At 41.1% G+C, this 16,408-nt stretch overlaps 1 protein-coding gene across 4 annotated transcripts in view; it reads right to left on the minus strand.

Moving 5' to 3' along the window:
- Window positions 1-16,408, minus strand: part of L3MBTL3 (L3MBTL histone methyl-lysine binding protein 3) — a 160,656-nt gene that overhangs the window by 100,804 nt on the left and 43,444 nt on the right. For all 4 annotated transcript variants that reach the window (XM_074988773.1, XM_074988770.1, XM_074988772.1 and 1 more), the window contains 4 exons: window positions 14,450-14,609; window positions 13,288-13,426; window positions 9,618-9,702; window positions 6,598-6,689 (listed from right to left, as the gene is read on the minus strand). In XM_074988773.1, the coding sequence (XP_074844874.1) occupies window positions 6,598-6,689; window positions 9,618-9,702; window positions 13,288-13,426; window positions 14,450-14,609 (476 nt within the window). The remainder of the gene's footprint in view (window positions 1-6,597; window positions 6,690-9,617; window positions 9,703-13,287; window positions 13,427-14,449; window positions 14,610-16,408) is intronic.

Consider the following 16,408-nt stretch of genomic DNA (forward strand, 5'->3'; position numbering starts at 1 on the left):
AATAAGGTTAATTACAACTATCAGAGAGGTAGCCGTGTTAGTCTGTAGCTTCAAGAACAAAAAAAGTCTTGTGGCACCTTAGAGACTAACAGATATTTTGGAGCATAAGCTTTCATGGGCAAAGACCCGCTTCATCAGATGCATAAGTGCCCCACAAAAGCTTACGCTCCAAAATATCTGTTAGTCTATAAGGTGCCACAAGACTTTTTGTTGTTCTCGAAGGTTAATTACAGTCTGTACAGTGACACCTTCTTGGTAATCACCCTTCTGGGGATATCAAATAAAATAATCAAAAACGTCATTTGGTTTCTATATCTCAAGTCCTAAAAGATGAGCCTCAAAGCAAACACACACCAGCCTTCATATATAAAAATATCCTCTCACGTAGTAATTCTATCCATGCAGTGTACAGTAGAAAGAAATACTGGCCTCCGACTAGTCTTTTTACAGGAGAGTTCCAGCAATCAGAGGACTGGGAACATGAGACCTCATGGGGATGAAGCTGCATCCCCACAAAAAAGGGAAGAGAGTGTCGGGGATTTTTATCTCTAGGGCGATTATCAGGGGAAACAAGCCTCTGGCTGAGGTAAAATCAATACAGGGACATGGAGAATCTAAAAATCCTACAGGCCGCCACTTTGTGGCCCCATCAACGGCCATTTTGAGGCAGTTAGCTTCCCCGGTAACTTGAATCCATGAAGCTAGGATTCAAACGGAGTCCTCTGATTGGCCAAAGGGAGCAGGCTTCAGCAAGCTTCCAGAACCTTCGGCCGAAAGGGGGACCTGATTGAAGACTGACACAAATCATGAATATGGTAATTATCTCATAAATAATCATGAAAACTGCCTATAGATCTGGAACCCTCAGCTCATTTGAGAACATTGGACATTGGGAAGAGAGAAGAAGCCCTTGAGGACTGCAAGCAAGAACTCTGCTGGCCCTATACAGAACAGTGTTGGCCACTAGGCGTCCACTGCTTCTAAGGCCAGAGCCAGAGCTGAGGAAAATCACTGCAGCAACCGCCCTCTCGGTGGCTCTGCCTCAGGAGCTGAAGGAAATCACTGCAGCAACCACCCTCTGGGTGGCTCTGCCTCAGGAGCTGAGAGAAATCACAGTGGCAGCCGCTCTCTGAGTGGATCTGCCTCAGAGCTGGGAAAAATCGCTGTGACGCCCACCCTTTTGAAGGGGCGTTTTGAGCGAATCACTTCAGTATCTGCCTTTAGGCAGTACTGTTGAAAAGAGCTAAACACTGCGGCCCAGCCCCCTCTGAGGGAAGCTAGGAGCTGCAAAGCGGCGCCACCGTACCAGCGCCCCTACGAACCCCAGCCGCGCGCTTGCATCCAGGAGTGGCAAGCGGGTCTCCAGGCGTACTCACCGGGTGGCAAACTGGCCCGTGGCTCAGGCCACAGGTACTGCGTGCCCGGTGAGGAAACCGGAAGCCCACCAACATCATCGCTGCTCCTCCAGGCCACGTCATCGCCCACAAGCTGCACGCATGCTGGGGTCAACTGACTATTCTACCGGACTGGACATTTTACCTACTGTGACCCATATAACGGACTGGACATCGCATTCGCCGGACACGTAAAACTGATAAGGCCCAAGGCTCAGCCAGGCCTCATACATTATATAAGAACTCATACATTTATCTTTCCTAGAGACATTTGGTAGGCACCAGGACCCCTTACAGGGGAGTGAGGGAGCGTAGCCCTCACTGTGCCTTTCTCCGATGGGGGGAGGGTAGTGCCTGGGGGCCTGACCCCATGCGGCCGGGCCTATTTAGCCTACGTCATACAAAAGCCACACTTGATTAAAAAACGTTTTATTAGATACAATATGGTAATGTTTCATAGTAGTTAATGAAATGATAGATTGTTTAGTAATAGAGTGCTTAGAATAAGTAAGTAAGTGTTTCCCCTTTATTTCCTCCTTATCTCTTTCACCGAGTAAGCAAAAAGCCCCGGGAAAGGGCTGGGGTTAGGAGGTCGGTTGAGGGCAAAAGGACCCGGCAGCCTCCACCACTGGCCACTTGGGCCGGGAGTAGCGCCCCGGCCCAGACTCCCTTTCCTTTCTTCCATTTCCCTTCTCCTAACGAACATACTTTCCTTTGCGGAGCAATAAATATAATACTATGGGGATTCAAAATGGACTTCAAAATCATACTCGTAAGTTAAGTATAGTTAAGTATAGAGTTAATAATAATATAATGAACTGGTTTATGTGTTTATTTTACTGTTGCTGTTGTGTTTTTGCCTGTTATTTGTGTTAATAAATTTCATGTTAGTTATACTTTAAACCAGTGTTGTCTTCTTCTCTCTCCGACTGGGTGCCTGCCTGCTAGGGGGTGGGCGGACCTTAGGTGGAGTTCCATTGCCCTTTGGTGACTGCGTTACTCCTCCTGCCATTGGGTGGTGGGATTCCCCCTTCCTCAAGGACCCTGGGTTCTGGCCCCGGCTCGCCCACACGTCAATTGGCTACCACGTCGTGGGGGGAAACCACTGGGCGCTGTCAGAGAGTAGAAATGATGGCTTTCCTTTCATATCATAGTATCACAGAATACTAGAACTAGAAGGAAACTTCTACTCTATTCTTCCACTTCTATTTTTAATGCACCAGCACTAGCAGAACTCGTGTGGGTACATCACCTTGAACTGGAAATAAAAACTAAACTAAAATAAAAATATGTGGAAACACACCTATCTCATAGAACTGGAAGGGATATTCAGACTTCACTGAGTCCAGTCACTCACTACAGGACCTATCAAAATCACTGACTGATTTTTTTTTTAAACTAAACTATTTGCCCCAGATCCCTAAATAACCCCCAAAAGGACTGAGCTCACAACCCTGGGTTTAGCAGGCCAATGCTCAAACCACTGACTATCTCTCCCCCGGCACTTTATGTGCCAATGTAGACACATCCTGTAATGAATCACAAAGCAGTGAGGTGTACAACCAAAAACATTTTATTACTACTTAATAGCTCGCCTTTAACCACTTTCTCTTTTATATCTCAAAATGTACCATTAGAGCATAATTAAAAATTGTCATAGAAACTATCAATTAATGCCCAAGACATTCATCTAGTAAACATGGGCTCTTCCACTAGAAGACATAACCAGGTTATACACTTTTTAAGATTCAGAAAGAATTAAAAAGAAAATATAACATGCCACATGTACAACAAATGAAGCTATGCTTTAATAACAAGGCTGTAGCATGACGCGCCCGTGTCCAAACCTTAACAGAGAACTAAAAAGATGAAATACTACTTTATTCCTTTCCATCTTCATACTGCCTACAAAACAGTCAATAACGCTCTCCAGTGCTCCATAAGGCTCCCCCCCTTTCATCTCTAACAGCAATATAAACAATGTAAGTTTGATGAAGCCAGGCAAACACAAAACCTTAAGAGTGATCTCAAACACTTTTATATTAGTTATATCGTCATAACAATATATATTCCATGCATTTGGGAAGTTATTTCACTTTCACCACCACCAAGATAACTTCAGGTTTTGTATTAGAGTGAAAAAAATCATGAAAATGGAGGTACATACTGCTTTTTGGTATCTCTCAGGACTGCTTTTTTAAAACCATCTGATTAAAATCTGGCAAGTTTATCTTAGAGCACATATTTGCCACTATGACAAAAGAGTTACAAAATATTTAATAAGTAAACAACCCTCATGAATAATTGATATTCTCTGAATCAGCATAGTGTGCAACACCCTACTCAAAGGACAGGCCCCAGAGGTAAATCAACAGCAGAGCTGGGAGCCTTCCAGCCTGGGTAGACAGATACACACTAGCAGGATTCCAGGTAGTTTATTAAAAACAGCAAAAGGGAAGTTCAAGCTCTGGCAGAAGTTCAGGCTTTTAAGCCCACCTGTCTGTCCTGCCAGGCTCCAGAGTCAACTCCACCACTAATGCATGTCAGTTTATCCAAACTGGGAAGTTAGATCTTAGCTGCACTGTAGACATACGCAGAATGGTTTAGATTTCTTGCAAAGGAAGAAGAAAAGTGAGACAAACACTCCACTCCCTAAATAATTCACCAAACGCCTATTTTTCCATAGTTATTACAAACTTTCCAAAACTTCAAACTGTATAGCCAGTACATCAAAAATTCTGAAGTAATCCAAGAATTATAACCCATTTTTGTTTCACTAAAACTACAAGTCACAAGACTGTAGAAAGAATGGTGACTATCAAAATGAAATACTGTAATGCAAAGTTAACTAGTTATACCACAATAGGGCTACGTCTACACGTGCACGCTACATCGAAATAGTCTATTTCGATGAATAACGTCTACACGTCCTCCAGGGCTGGCAACGTCGATGTTCAAGTTCGACGTTGGGCAGCACCACATCAAAATAGGCGCTGCAAGGGAAGGTCTACACGCCAAAGTAGCACACATCGAAATAAGGGTGCCAGGAACAGCTGCAGACAGGGTCACAGGGCGGACTCAACAGCAAGCCGCTCCCTTAAAGGGCCCCTCCCAGACACAGTTGCACTAAACAACACAAGATACACAGAGCTGACAACTGGTTGCAGACCCTGTGCATGCAGCATGGATCCCTAGCTGCCGCAGCAGCAGCCAGAAGCCCTGGGCTAAGGGCTGCTGCACACAGTGACCATAGAGCCCCGCAGGGGCTGGAGAGAGAGCGTCTCTCAACCCCTCAGCTGATGGCCGCCATGGTGGACCCCGCTATTTCGATGTTGCGGGACGCGGATTGTCTACACGTGCCCTACTTCGACGTTCAACTTCGAAGTAGGGCGCTATTCCCATCCCCTCATGGGGTTAGCGACTTCGACGTCTCGCCACCTAACATCGATTTCAACTTCAAAATAGCACCCAACACGTGTAGCTGTGACGGGCGCTATTTCGAAGTTGGCGCCGCTACTTCGAAGTAGCATGCACGTGTAGACGCGGCCTAGGAGGTAAAGTTTAAAACGTTGTGCAAGATGTATTACAGATCACCTAAAATGCAATTGCATTGGGCTTACTGTATTTCTATTACCTTTGTCACAAACATGTAAAGCCTTTTTTGGCATAGGGAGGTCAGCTAAGGAATAAAAAAATTTGAAGATTCATGCAGTAGAGGCATTATTTTGACAATCCCGTACAATGTGAGAAAGGAAAAAAACCAGAAATGGGATCATAATATAGGAGAGTTAGAAATATAAACCAAGAAGGTAAGATATTTCATTTTAACACAGCAACCACTACTTGGCTGGGTCTACACTTGCCCCAACTTCAAAGGGGGCATAGTAATCAGGGCCATGGGAGATTACTAATGAAGTGCTACGGTGAATACACAGCACATCATTAGGCTAATTCCCCCACCCCACCCCCGGCAACTTCGAAGCTTCAAACTTTGAAGTGCTGGCATGAATGTAGGTGCAGGCACTTTGAAGTGCCTGTGGCTACACGCATGCCAGCACTTCGACGTTTGAAGCTTCGAAGTCGCTCTGGGGGGAAGATTAGCCTAACAATGTGCTGCATATTCCATGAAGCATTTCATTAGTAATCTCCTGTGGCCCTGATTACCATGCCCCCTGGAAGTTGGGGACAAGAGTAGACAAGCCCTTAATTTGTAACTTACAAGTAGTATCTACAGAAAAACTGGTTACAGTATTAGGACCAGTAGGATATTCCACCTTTCACTAATCAAAGGTATGAAAAAAAAAAAAAAAAAACCTTGCAGGGGAACAACCCTCCTCTCTCATCAACCCCCTCCAAACATACAAATTTCATTTCCCAAAAAGCTTTATACTTTAAGTATAAGAAAAGTGCCAAGGAGTGGGTGAAAAAAATAGGATAGGAGTATACAAGGGAGCAGACAATTATGGCTATAATAAGCACCAGTAATCATAATATACCAGCTTCCTAGACATTTTCAAATGGTTTGCAAGCACCACAAACAGAATACGGTTTTAAGGAGAGATCTGAAGGAGGACAATGCGCAGGCTTTGTGGATTTGTACTGGGAACTCCTTTCTATTAAAAAAACCAGATGCTATGGGAAAAGGCACTTAATTGTTTGATGGGAAACTGGACAGATGGGCGACAAAAGGTCAGCCCTGTTGGTGAAGTGGAAGTTGATTTTTGGCACCCAGCAAGATGACAGATAGGGCAGAATTAAGTCATGTTTTGTTGGTTACAGTGAAAAGGGGGTAAGTCACTGGAGAGCTGCAAAGTCACAGCAACAAGCCAGGAAGATGATCTCTGTTAACAGACTTGTGGAGTCCTGTAATGAGAACAAGACAGGATCTGGAGAACACAAAATGAGGAGATGGCAGAAATCAAGACACAAGAAAATGAGCACCTGGCTCAGAGTTTTAGTTATTTCAATAGAGAAAAAAGGACAGATCATGGAAACGTACAGAAACAAGCAGAAAAATCTGAAATGCACCGAATCCTATATTCAGTGTAAGTTACTGAATATCAGTTTGCAGTCAGATTCATGAGTTATTAATTCATGAAGAAAAGCTTGGAAAAAGGTGATCTGTCTTCCACACATACTTCATGACTTCAGGGAAATTTGTTGCTAAAGGATGATTAAACTTGGATTTCAGAAGAAAACATACCTCTTTAAAAAGCTTAGTAGGCGCTGCTACAGCTTTTTCTTCCTCCAGATATGAAGCCCAGCACCAGGGTTTCTTTCCTTTAGAATATAAAGCTGTGAAGAAACATACAGTGTTGAAATAAAGCAACACAGCTGTCATAGCAGACTCAGACCCACAGCTATAGGTGGTTAAGGAGTTGAGAAGTGGCTTCAGTGGGCCTGCCCCTCTACACCCTCAGTCTGAGACATGAGGATACTCAGTGTGCAAGTGCTATCAAGTAAGTACGGATGACATAAAGTCTCCAATTTGAGTGCACCGGGAACCTGTGCTTCAGCAGTGGACAAAGTATATGCTGGCACTCTCTCAAAGGGGAAGTGAGAAACTAACCGCATGGCAAAACTGGGGAACTTTGAAGGCAGATGCCTCACAAGCACTGCCATACAACTGGCAGTTTTGCTCACACTGCTGACCTCACATCTGATCTTGTTTATATCCCTGCTTACCCGTGCAGCACACAACTTGTCATTTTAGACTGTAAGCTCACGATGGCAGGAACAGTTTGCAAACTGCCTAGCGCAACACTGCCTTGATCCTGACTGGCCATTACTACAGCAGAAATAACTATCATCATCAATTATAGTCTCATTAACTTTTATATAACAATTTAGACCGGCTTTATCTACATCTGTGCTGGGATACTCCTGAAGAAAAAAAAAAAATCACTGCCACAATTTTGTGAAAGTGTGGGAGTACAGCAACTGTTAGGGACTAATATAAACTCATGTTGCTCATTTTAGCTGTGTCTACACTTGCATTCCTCTCTCGAAAGAGGCATGCAAATGAAGGAAATCAAAAATGCACATGAGGCACACACTTATGTGTCTGGCACCTAATTTGCCTATTTTCCTTTCAAAAGGAAAAAAGCAGTGTAGATGAGGCTCTTTCAAAAATATACCCCATCTTCAAAAGAACCCTTCTTCCTATTTTATTTCAAGAAGAAGGGTTCTTCTGAAGATGGGGTTTATTTTCGAAAGAACCCCGTCTACACTGCTTTTCTTTCTTTCAAAAGAAGCTTTCGAAAGGAGACCATGTAAATGAGGTACCAGATGCATAAATCAGTGCCTCATTTGCATTTTTGATTTCCTTCATTTGCATGCCTCTTTCAAACGAGGAATGCAAGTGTAGACACTGCTTTTGTGTTTTAAGTTATATTTGAACTTAAACCTCTAGATGTGCAGCCTAACAATACTATAGATTAAAATTCCTGCTTTTGAATCTAAAATCATAACTTTTATTCAAAATCCTTTTGCTGAAACCACCCTTCTATTAAATAAATTACAAAAAAGTGCATAGATCATTCTGCCAATGAACAGTAGCATTTCCATCAGTAAACCAGGGTTCGCCTTTTATCACACCAATCATACAGTCTCAGCTTTGGGACAAATGTCTGCATGAATAACATTTAAACTTCAGGAGTAAATTACAGTTATTGTGTCAACCATGGAACTTTTGCACTCCACGTCCTTTGTTAGTTTGCATTGCTCAGCTCTCCAGTGTGACGACATGAGGCTGCTTGTTATTCAGCATGGGCTCAGAGTCTCTTACAAAAACTCTCTTGGAGGGCCATAAACAGGTTTCTGATAGTATATCCCTGATATACAATAACTGCTTATCCTGCTGCTTTTCTTAAAATATATCTACCATATTAATGGACTGCAATGATTGCACTCATTTTAAAAGGTTTTTGTGTGTGTGGCTTCAAAAAGAATAGGACCCTTTGGACTGATTGTAACATTTCCATAAATGCCCTTAAATTGCCATAAATGCACCTAAATTTCTTGCACATACTTAGGCTTGGACGGATTAGATTTTTATCAGCTATCAGTAGACATCAATTTATTTGCATACCAAACAACAAAAAAGAGTCATTTCAATTAAAAAAATGAAATTTGTAGATAGGCATAATATGAAAAATGCTGTTTGAGCACTTACTAGTTTGATATAAGGACATTTATTCTGCCTATTTTGGCATGTGATGTTGACAGTTTGTGTTCTAATGGTTATACACTTATAATCTTTTAAATCTCAATGTCTACTACAATTAATTATCCAACTCCATTGTTGTCTGACCCCTCCATAATTTCCCACAACTGTGGAAAATTTAACTAACAAAACTAGAAAAAATGCTTAAAACATTAGCCATCAAAATTGTAAAAAAATAATTGAATGCTGCAAAGCCTAAACATATTATAGTTACGATATTGCTCCCAGAGGACACAAAGGAAAACTGCTGCTTCTGCTAAGTGAACATCTTTGAATGACTGCAAAAGTGAAAGACACAATCCTATGTATCCAATAAATCAACAGGTCTGCTTCTCACTTACACTAAGGGTCCTTTAAGCCACTAAAGCAGCATGTAATGACCTATTCTCCTCCAACCAGATTTGCAAGGGCACTATCAAAAAGCCTCCTGTGTTTGCAATGGAGAGTGAACTGATCAAGACTTTTGAAAAGCATGCTGCTTCCTGATAACGTCCAGGGAAGGCAGCACAGTTTTAATGCAGTGCAGTGTGGTCTTAGATCTGCAGTGGCCAATCTCGGGGTGGGGGGTTTACTAGAAACTCTGTGACATGCTTCCTTTGAACTGGGTCTGTGCACTGTAGCGTAGATGTCAGAGACCCATGATTTGAGCATGAGTTAGAAATACAGAGTTAAAATACAACACAGGCACTCAATCCCAGGGTGCACTAACTCAAGTCAGCTGACTCAAGTGCCACTAACGCTGGGCTTACATTGCAGTGCAGACATACCCTTCATGTAATTGAGAATCAGGCTCAAAGTGTTGGTTACTTATTTCAAATTTACCTTCAACTGACTTAATTACTATAGAATCTACTATAATTACTGGTAGAATCAAAGAATATAACTCTAGTGCTGTTAACCACCATAACTCTCGATAGACAGGAGATGATTCCCCTTTGGGCATACATAGGCTAATGAATAATCTAAATCTTTTTTTTTAATTCCATAACTCAACTTACGTTGCTTTAAAATGGCCACATCACCTTTTCTTTTTCTTCTGGCTCGCTGAGATACTCTTAGTATCCTCCCTTCATGCTTCTCCTCCTAGATTACAAAATTTAGGAATTTAATAGATTTATTAGTTCTGAAGCCAACTGAAGTTAAAAGGACATAGCCACTGTTTTTACTATTTTTAAAGGAAGGATAGTTTTAGCTCTTTAATATCAAGCTTCAAGCTGTAAATTTCTAATGGTAAGTAAAACAATAAAATGAAAGACTTCTCCCAACAAACTCTCTTAAGAACTATGGAGAATTCAGAGGATCTTCAGACTCTGGAATTCAAACGCTTTAAAACCAAACAAAGCAGCAGAAATGTAGCACTTTAAAGACTAACAAAACAATTTACTCTGATGAACTTTCGTGGGACAGACCCACTTCTTCAGATTAATTTCATTTCCAATACAGACTGACGTTTATAAGTACAAAGGACCAAAAAAAAAAAAAGCAATAAAAACCGAAAACCAGTTACCATAGCCTAAGTTGTGGAGATTCCAGATCACATTCTTCACTGTTCTCACTCTTCCAACAGTAGAAAGTTATTCCTCAAACAATTTTGGCCTTGTGTATATGTCAAAATACATTTTCCCCTCTAAGTTCCTTATGAAATGTATATTGATACAGCTCCTTCTTTCTTATTATTATGCATGAATAGTTTTGTTAACACCCAAAGTAGCTCAAGGACTCATTTGAGAGATTGCTGCAGGAGGAAGGCAATAAACCTGGCTCCTAAGTTTTGCCCATTAGGATGTCATGTAGACAACAACAAATTTCCTTCCAGTAACCCAAGAAGCTTCTGTTACCTCAGCAACTGTGGTGCATGTGATATCCCTGGACTTTAGCAAAGTTTTTGATATGGTCTCTCACAGTATTCTTGCAAACAAGTCAGAGTAGTATGACTTGAATAAATGGACTGTAAAGTAGATAGAAAGCTGGTTAGATATCCAGCTCAAAGGGTTGTAATCAACAGTGAGATGCCTGGCTGGCGCTTGGTATCAAGTACAGCCTGATTGGCCAGGAGCCGGTTTTGTTCAACATCTTCATTAATGTCCTGGATGAAGGGAGGGATTGCACACTCAGCAAGTTCATAGAAGACACTAAGCTAGAGGGGAGGCAGATACATTAGAGGAGGGGATAAGGTCCAGAGTGACTTAGACAAATTGGAAGATTGGGTCAAATGATCTGAGATGAGATTTAACAAGGACAAGTACAGATTCCTGCACTTGGAACACAAGAATCCCAAACACTGCAACAGGCTAGGGACTTACTAGCTAAGCAGCAGTTCTGCAGAAAAGGACCTGGGGATTATAGTGGATGAGAATCTAGACATGAGTCAACAATGTGCCCTTGCTGCCAAGAAAGCTAATGGCACACTGGGCTGCATTGGTAGAAGAACTGCCAGCAGATCTAGGGAAGTGATTATTTCCCTTTATTCAGTGCTAGTGAGGCCATATCTGGCATACTGTATCCAATTCTGGGCTCCCCATTACAAAAAGGATGTGGGCACATTGGACAGAGTCCAGCAGAGAGCAACAAAAATGATTAGGGGTCTGAAGAACATGATTTATGAGGAGAGGCTGAGAGATTTATGCTTATTTAGTCTGCAGAAGAGTGCAGGGGGATTTGATAGTGATAGTTTCTTGTGTGTACACCTTGCAGACTTCAGAAAATATACATAAAGACTGGCAGTCAGCTGAAGATTAATCATCAGTTATAGCACATGTGCTACTGTTGGCAAAGGCAAAAGACAATTCCCCCAACCTTTTCATTTTGCTTTTTCTATGTCAGAAATCAATAACTGTACTGGTATCAAGAAAAGAAACATCAAGCATAGAAGAAATGTTTTCTCCTAAATGTCAGCAAATAATTATAAATAATAACTTCTGCTCTAACAAGTATCTGTCACAGAGCAAAAAGACATAAAACTAGCAGGACATGTGTTCTCCTGAAGACAGAAAAAGCTTTGGGAGATACATTATTCATACTGGAAACATTAGCAACAGAACCTAGCAAGAACTGCACCACAACAATAAAGGTCAAGTATCTAGAAACCAATGTTAGTATTGAAGCATAGCTAAAATAGGACAAAGACAATGGGCTTGTCTACACTACCACCTTCCGTTGAAGGAGGGTAATTAGGGTGCCGTGCACAGGCAGCACTGAGTTAAGCAAATTCTCCCCCCCCCCCCCCCCCCGCAGCAAGTTTGAAGTTTTAAACTTCGAAGTACTGGCACGCGTCTAGCCACGGCTCATGCACCAGTACTTCAATGTGCCGGGGCAACTTCGAAGTCCCCTTACTTGAGTATTAAGTAGCAAGGGGACTTCTAAGTTGAGTAGAAAGGGGACTTCGAAGTTGCCCCGGCACTCTGAAGTACCGGTGCGTGAGCCGCGGCTAGACGCGTGCCAGTACTTCGAAGTTTAAAACTTCAAACTTGCTGCGGTGGCGGGGCGGTGGGGGGTGGGTGGAATTTGCTTAACTCAGTGCTGCCTGTGCACGGCAGCACTTCATTAGTAAACTCCCAACACCCTAATTACCATCCTTCCTTCAACGGAAGGTGGTAGTGTAGACAAGCCCAATGAGACTACCAAGAAGATGGTGACATGATGTAAGTTTAAAAAGTGACAAGGTAATCACAGAAATGAGAAAACTGCTCTGACTTTACACACAAACAAAAATAAAACACATTCATTTTGAAGAGATCAAAAATAGAAAGATTAGGTCTGGCAACTTTGGAAATTAATCTACTACTTATTTTTTATCTACACTAAATACAATTTCACAAACTGTGTCTTTCTGCAGATTTTTTCTTTTTAAAGTATCTGGATGATTTCCTAAACTCAATGATACAAATTCATCCCTGATGCATTAAACTGTGGATCTAATCTTTTTCACCAAGGAGTTACTACTAGACCTTATTATCTGTATAATTATCCATGGAGGTCCAGTCCATTGCTAGTCAAAAGTCAGTACACTAAAAAAGAACCAAAAGTGTTTGAGATTCACCTTCCCCTACTCACATACTGATGGAAAAAACCTAACCACAAAGAAAATCCTGTGAAATGAAAAGATAGACAATACTCTGGCAGAGATTTTACATTAAAAAAATTAAGAAAAACAAAGTTATGTTTCCTACAATTGTAATGTGATTATCTCGCAAACAAGCTATTAACTTCCATGCCTTAGCTTACATGCAATACAAGTAATGATTGTTGCAGAAACTATATATTCTAATTTCCTTATTTTTCTGTGCTTAATGTTCCAGTAACACCATGGACTTAAGTACCTTCTATTCATTTAAAAATGCCCTTGTTTGGTTTCTTTTCAATGAGGAGGAAATGGGCACAACATAAAAGTGACAGCTCAATTAATGATTGTGTACAGTTAAACATAACTGAGAAATCTATTATTCAACTGAGCTATGTCGCAGCTACACATCCCAGAGTGCTTTAGCACTCTGGAAACTGCATAAAAATTGATACATCAGGAACTGGTGCCCAGCTGAGATGTTGCAAGAACCATTATGATAATTTAAAAGGGCATATCCATTAGCCAAGTTAGCCTAGATGTTTCCTCCCGTATGTAAAAGTCCTGCTGAAGCTAACTGCACGACTGGGTTTATGAAGCATACTAACAGTTTCATCCTTCTCTCTCTTGTCTTCTCCATCTTCTTTGCACTCTTCTTTCAGAGGCAATTTGGTTTTTCTTTTCCGAGTGCCTTTAGAATCATCTTCCTCACTGCCTTCCACATCATCTTTATCCTCCTTTGGTTCTCTGTCATGAGAAAATCATGGTGACATAAAAACCTACAATTCAACTTTTATGTCCATAAACTTAAATGAAAGAATTATGAAAGGCAATTTCCTGAAAGTGTTTGTAGGTCCCTGGGTATCATTTAGAATATATTCTTAGAGCTCCTATTGAAAGCGACAGCTGTCAAAAAAGTTAACACACAAGACATACAACAGTAACTGCAAAAGGAAAGCTGTCAGCCTATCCTGAACAGATTCTGCATGTTTAAAATGATTTGTCTTTCCCGCCTGGCATCAAAACTCATAAAGAAGCAATTCTTTTGAAATGTTTTAAGACTGCAGGGCAGTTTAAAGAAAGGAAAACACTAATAATTAGTAGGCCTGACAAATCCAGTTGGAATAAGCAGATACGTAACAGCATAAATTGTCAGTCAAGCAAACAGAACCTGACTACTTTGAAGCAGTTACTTAAAAATGAGCACAAATGCTTTAGAACATGTATGTCAAATTGCCCCAGTGAAATGTACAATTCACAATGAGCATGTAATCAGAAATCTTCATCTGTGATGTCATGAGCTGCATTAGTGCACCACTGAAATGGAAAGAACTGAGAAACTGTCAGGTTGGAATTTGCAGTTGGTGTCATATGTAATGTAGCTTTTGCACTTAAACATAATTAACTAACTACACCAACCATCTAATCGCTGAGCATCCTAATTCTAGTGATTATGAAACATTTGTGGGAGTCTGACACTGACTCATGCAGACTATAAATGAAGTCTTCGGTGCTTTTGTTCAGCAGCAAAAGACAATATTTTCTATGCAACTAACAAAGACCTCAACATTTGCATTACAAGACTAGAGCTCTCATATTCTATAGATATTTGGTACAGAACTAAAAGTAGATATCAATACTGAGAATTAAAGTCAGAAAATTCAGAAATTAGTGACCCCTCCCGATCTCACTACTTTATCCAAGTGCTCTCTCTCGTCATGCTGTATTTATGTCGTATTTCTTCAGTTTATGCTTTATGATAATACATACTTCTTTTTGACCTGATGTGCACATTTCTGGCTGCAAAATTTCCCATCAAGGACAAATTCTTCTGTGGTACCATAGTGATAACAGTTTTCGCAGAAAGTTAGCCCGTCCATTTTCGTAGCTTCCTTCAATTTCAGTGGAATCCCAGTCTTTTCTGAAAAGGCTGCATAGGGAAAAGAAAAGAGTAATTTCTCCAAGTTAGGGTACAAAAATAAGAAATTTCTTAAAACAGAGCTTGCCAAACAAATGAAAGGCTCTATTTATGCTTCTGCCATTAGTGGTAGAACCAATAGTTACCATCCATAATTGTTCCTCACTCCACTGTTGGCTTTCAAAAGCAATACAGATAAAGGTAAACGCCCATGATCTTATACTTCTGTTACCTATGTAATACAGAGGTGAAGTAAGTCTGCCTCTCCAGCACATATTCTTCACTGTATGTAGCACACAGCAATTTATGCCTCAGTTTCACCATCCCCTTTTTCTGGCCTACTCTTTCCATGGGGGCATCCCAGCCCTCCAACTGGACTACTGTACAATGTCCAGTTTCTCTGGTGCCTCAGAGACCTTTACCAAGTCCAACAAAAATATATACAAAGCAAACCTTCAGCCTGCTGGGCTCCACAGGTAGTCACCTCAGTTCAAGCCTACCTCTGTTACTGTTCCCCAGTTTCATCAATCCCCTATTTCAGGGACTGGCACAACCCTCCCCTAATTCAGGCACATCTCAGAGGGCTCAGTCTAAATCTGGCTCCCAGCTCATCTTTTGAGAAACCTATCTGGTCTTTTCCCATTTCTCTCTCTCCGACTTTTCCCTCCTCCCTGTCTTTTCTCCCCAAATGAGCTCACCCAGCTGTGCTTCTAATTAAGCCTGACCCACCCACCAAGTATACCCAAGCTAGATAACTGTTTTTTCCACAACCTGTGGAGAGCATACCCCCTTACAAGAGAGCATTAGCATAAGGACACACAAGTCAACATTTAGTTTGTCTTTTTTACTGTGAATTTAGTGCTGCTGAGAGATGTTGCATGAGCTACACAGATGATTGGACTTATCCACTGATCAGGTATAGCCTAAACTGCAGCTGTGCAGATTTTCCCATGCTACCTTGCCAGTATGCCTCTTTCCTCACCGAATGGAACTACTGCCAACTGTGAGAAGGGACTTTGGTGAAGGTTTTTTTTCCCTTAACAAATAAAAAACTTATTTATGTAACTAAAATATTAATATATGAGACATTCTTCTATTATAGCCTCTGTCTCCAAACTAATGTGATATAAGGTAAGTCAGACATCCTCACCACAAATTTATAGTTAATTCAAAGTTCTGAACATATTTGATTTGATTAGCAAGAAATTATTTCAGGTTAACCGTACTGCAGGATATCATAGTGTGCATTTGATATTACAAAACTAGGATCACACAGCTATGAGAGGGGACAGAATTTACTCCACAACATATAGCTACTGTGCCTTATGCTATGGTAGCACATCTCTGACCTCCACCTCACACATATGAACCTTCCACAAGTCAATACTGATTGAAAATCATCACCAATTACTTCCTGGTTTATGAACTGGCACTCTCAGTTCAGTGTATTAAAGGTACTGAAGAGACATCCATCAAACAAAATCATACCACTTACAATGGCTAGTAACAGTAATAGTTGGCAGATTTAGGAGAGAGGTTGAGGACTAAACAGGCTGAACTACTTTTTTCACCCCCTAGAAAGGGTCTTTCTAGGTCAGGTGAAGGCCTCTTAGTGAGCCATTGTGGTGAAGTGTTCAGTATTATTGCTTGTGTTCTTGGGTAGATTGTTACATTCTGTTAATCTGACATTTTCTACAAAAGCAACAAATAATTAAAAAATTAATTGAAGAAAGAAAAAGAATACCTGGCAAAATGTACTATCTTCTACCGCCCCCCCCGCCACCAAAAAAGAAGGGGGGGGGGGAAGCCAT

This window comes from Carettochelys insculpta, chromosome 3 (genome assembly GCF_033958435.1).
Source record: "Carettochelys insculpta isolate YL-2023 chromosome 3, ASM3395843v1, whole genome shotgun sequence".
NCBI lineage: Eukaryota > Metazoa > Chordata > Testudines > Carettochelyidae > Carettochelys > Carettochelys insculpta.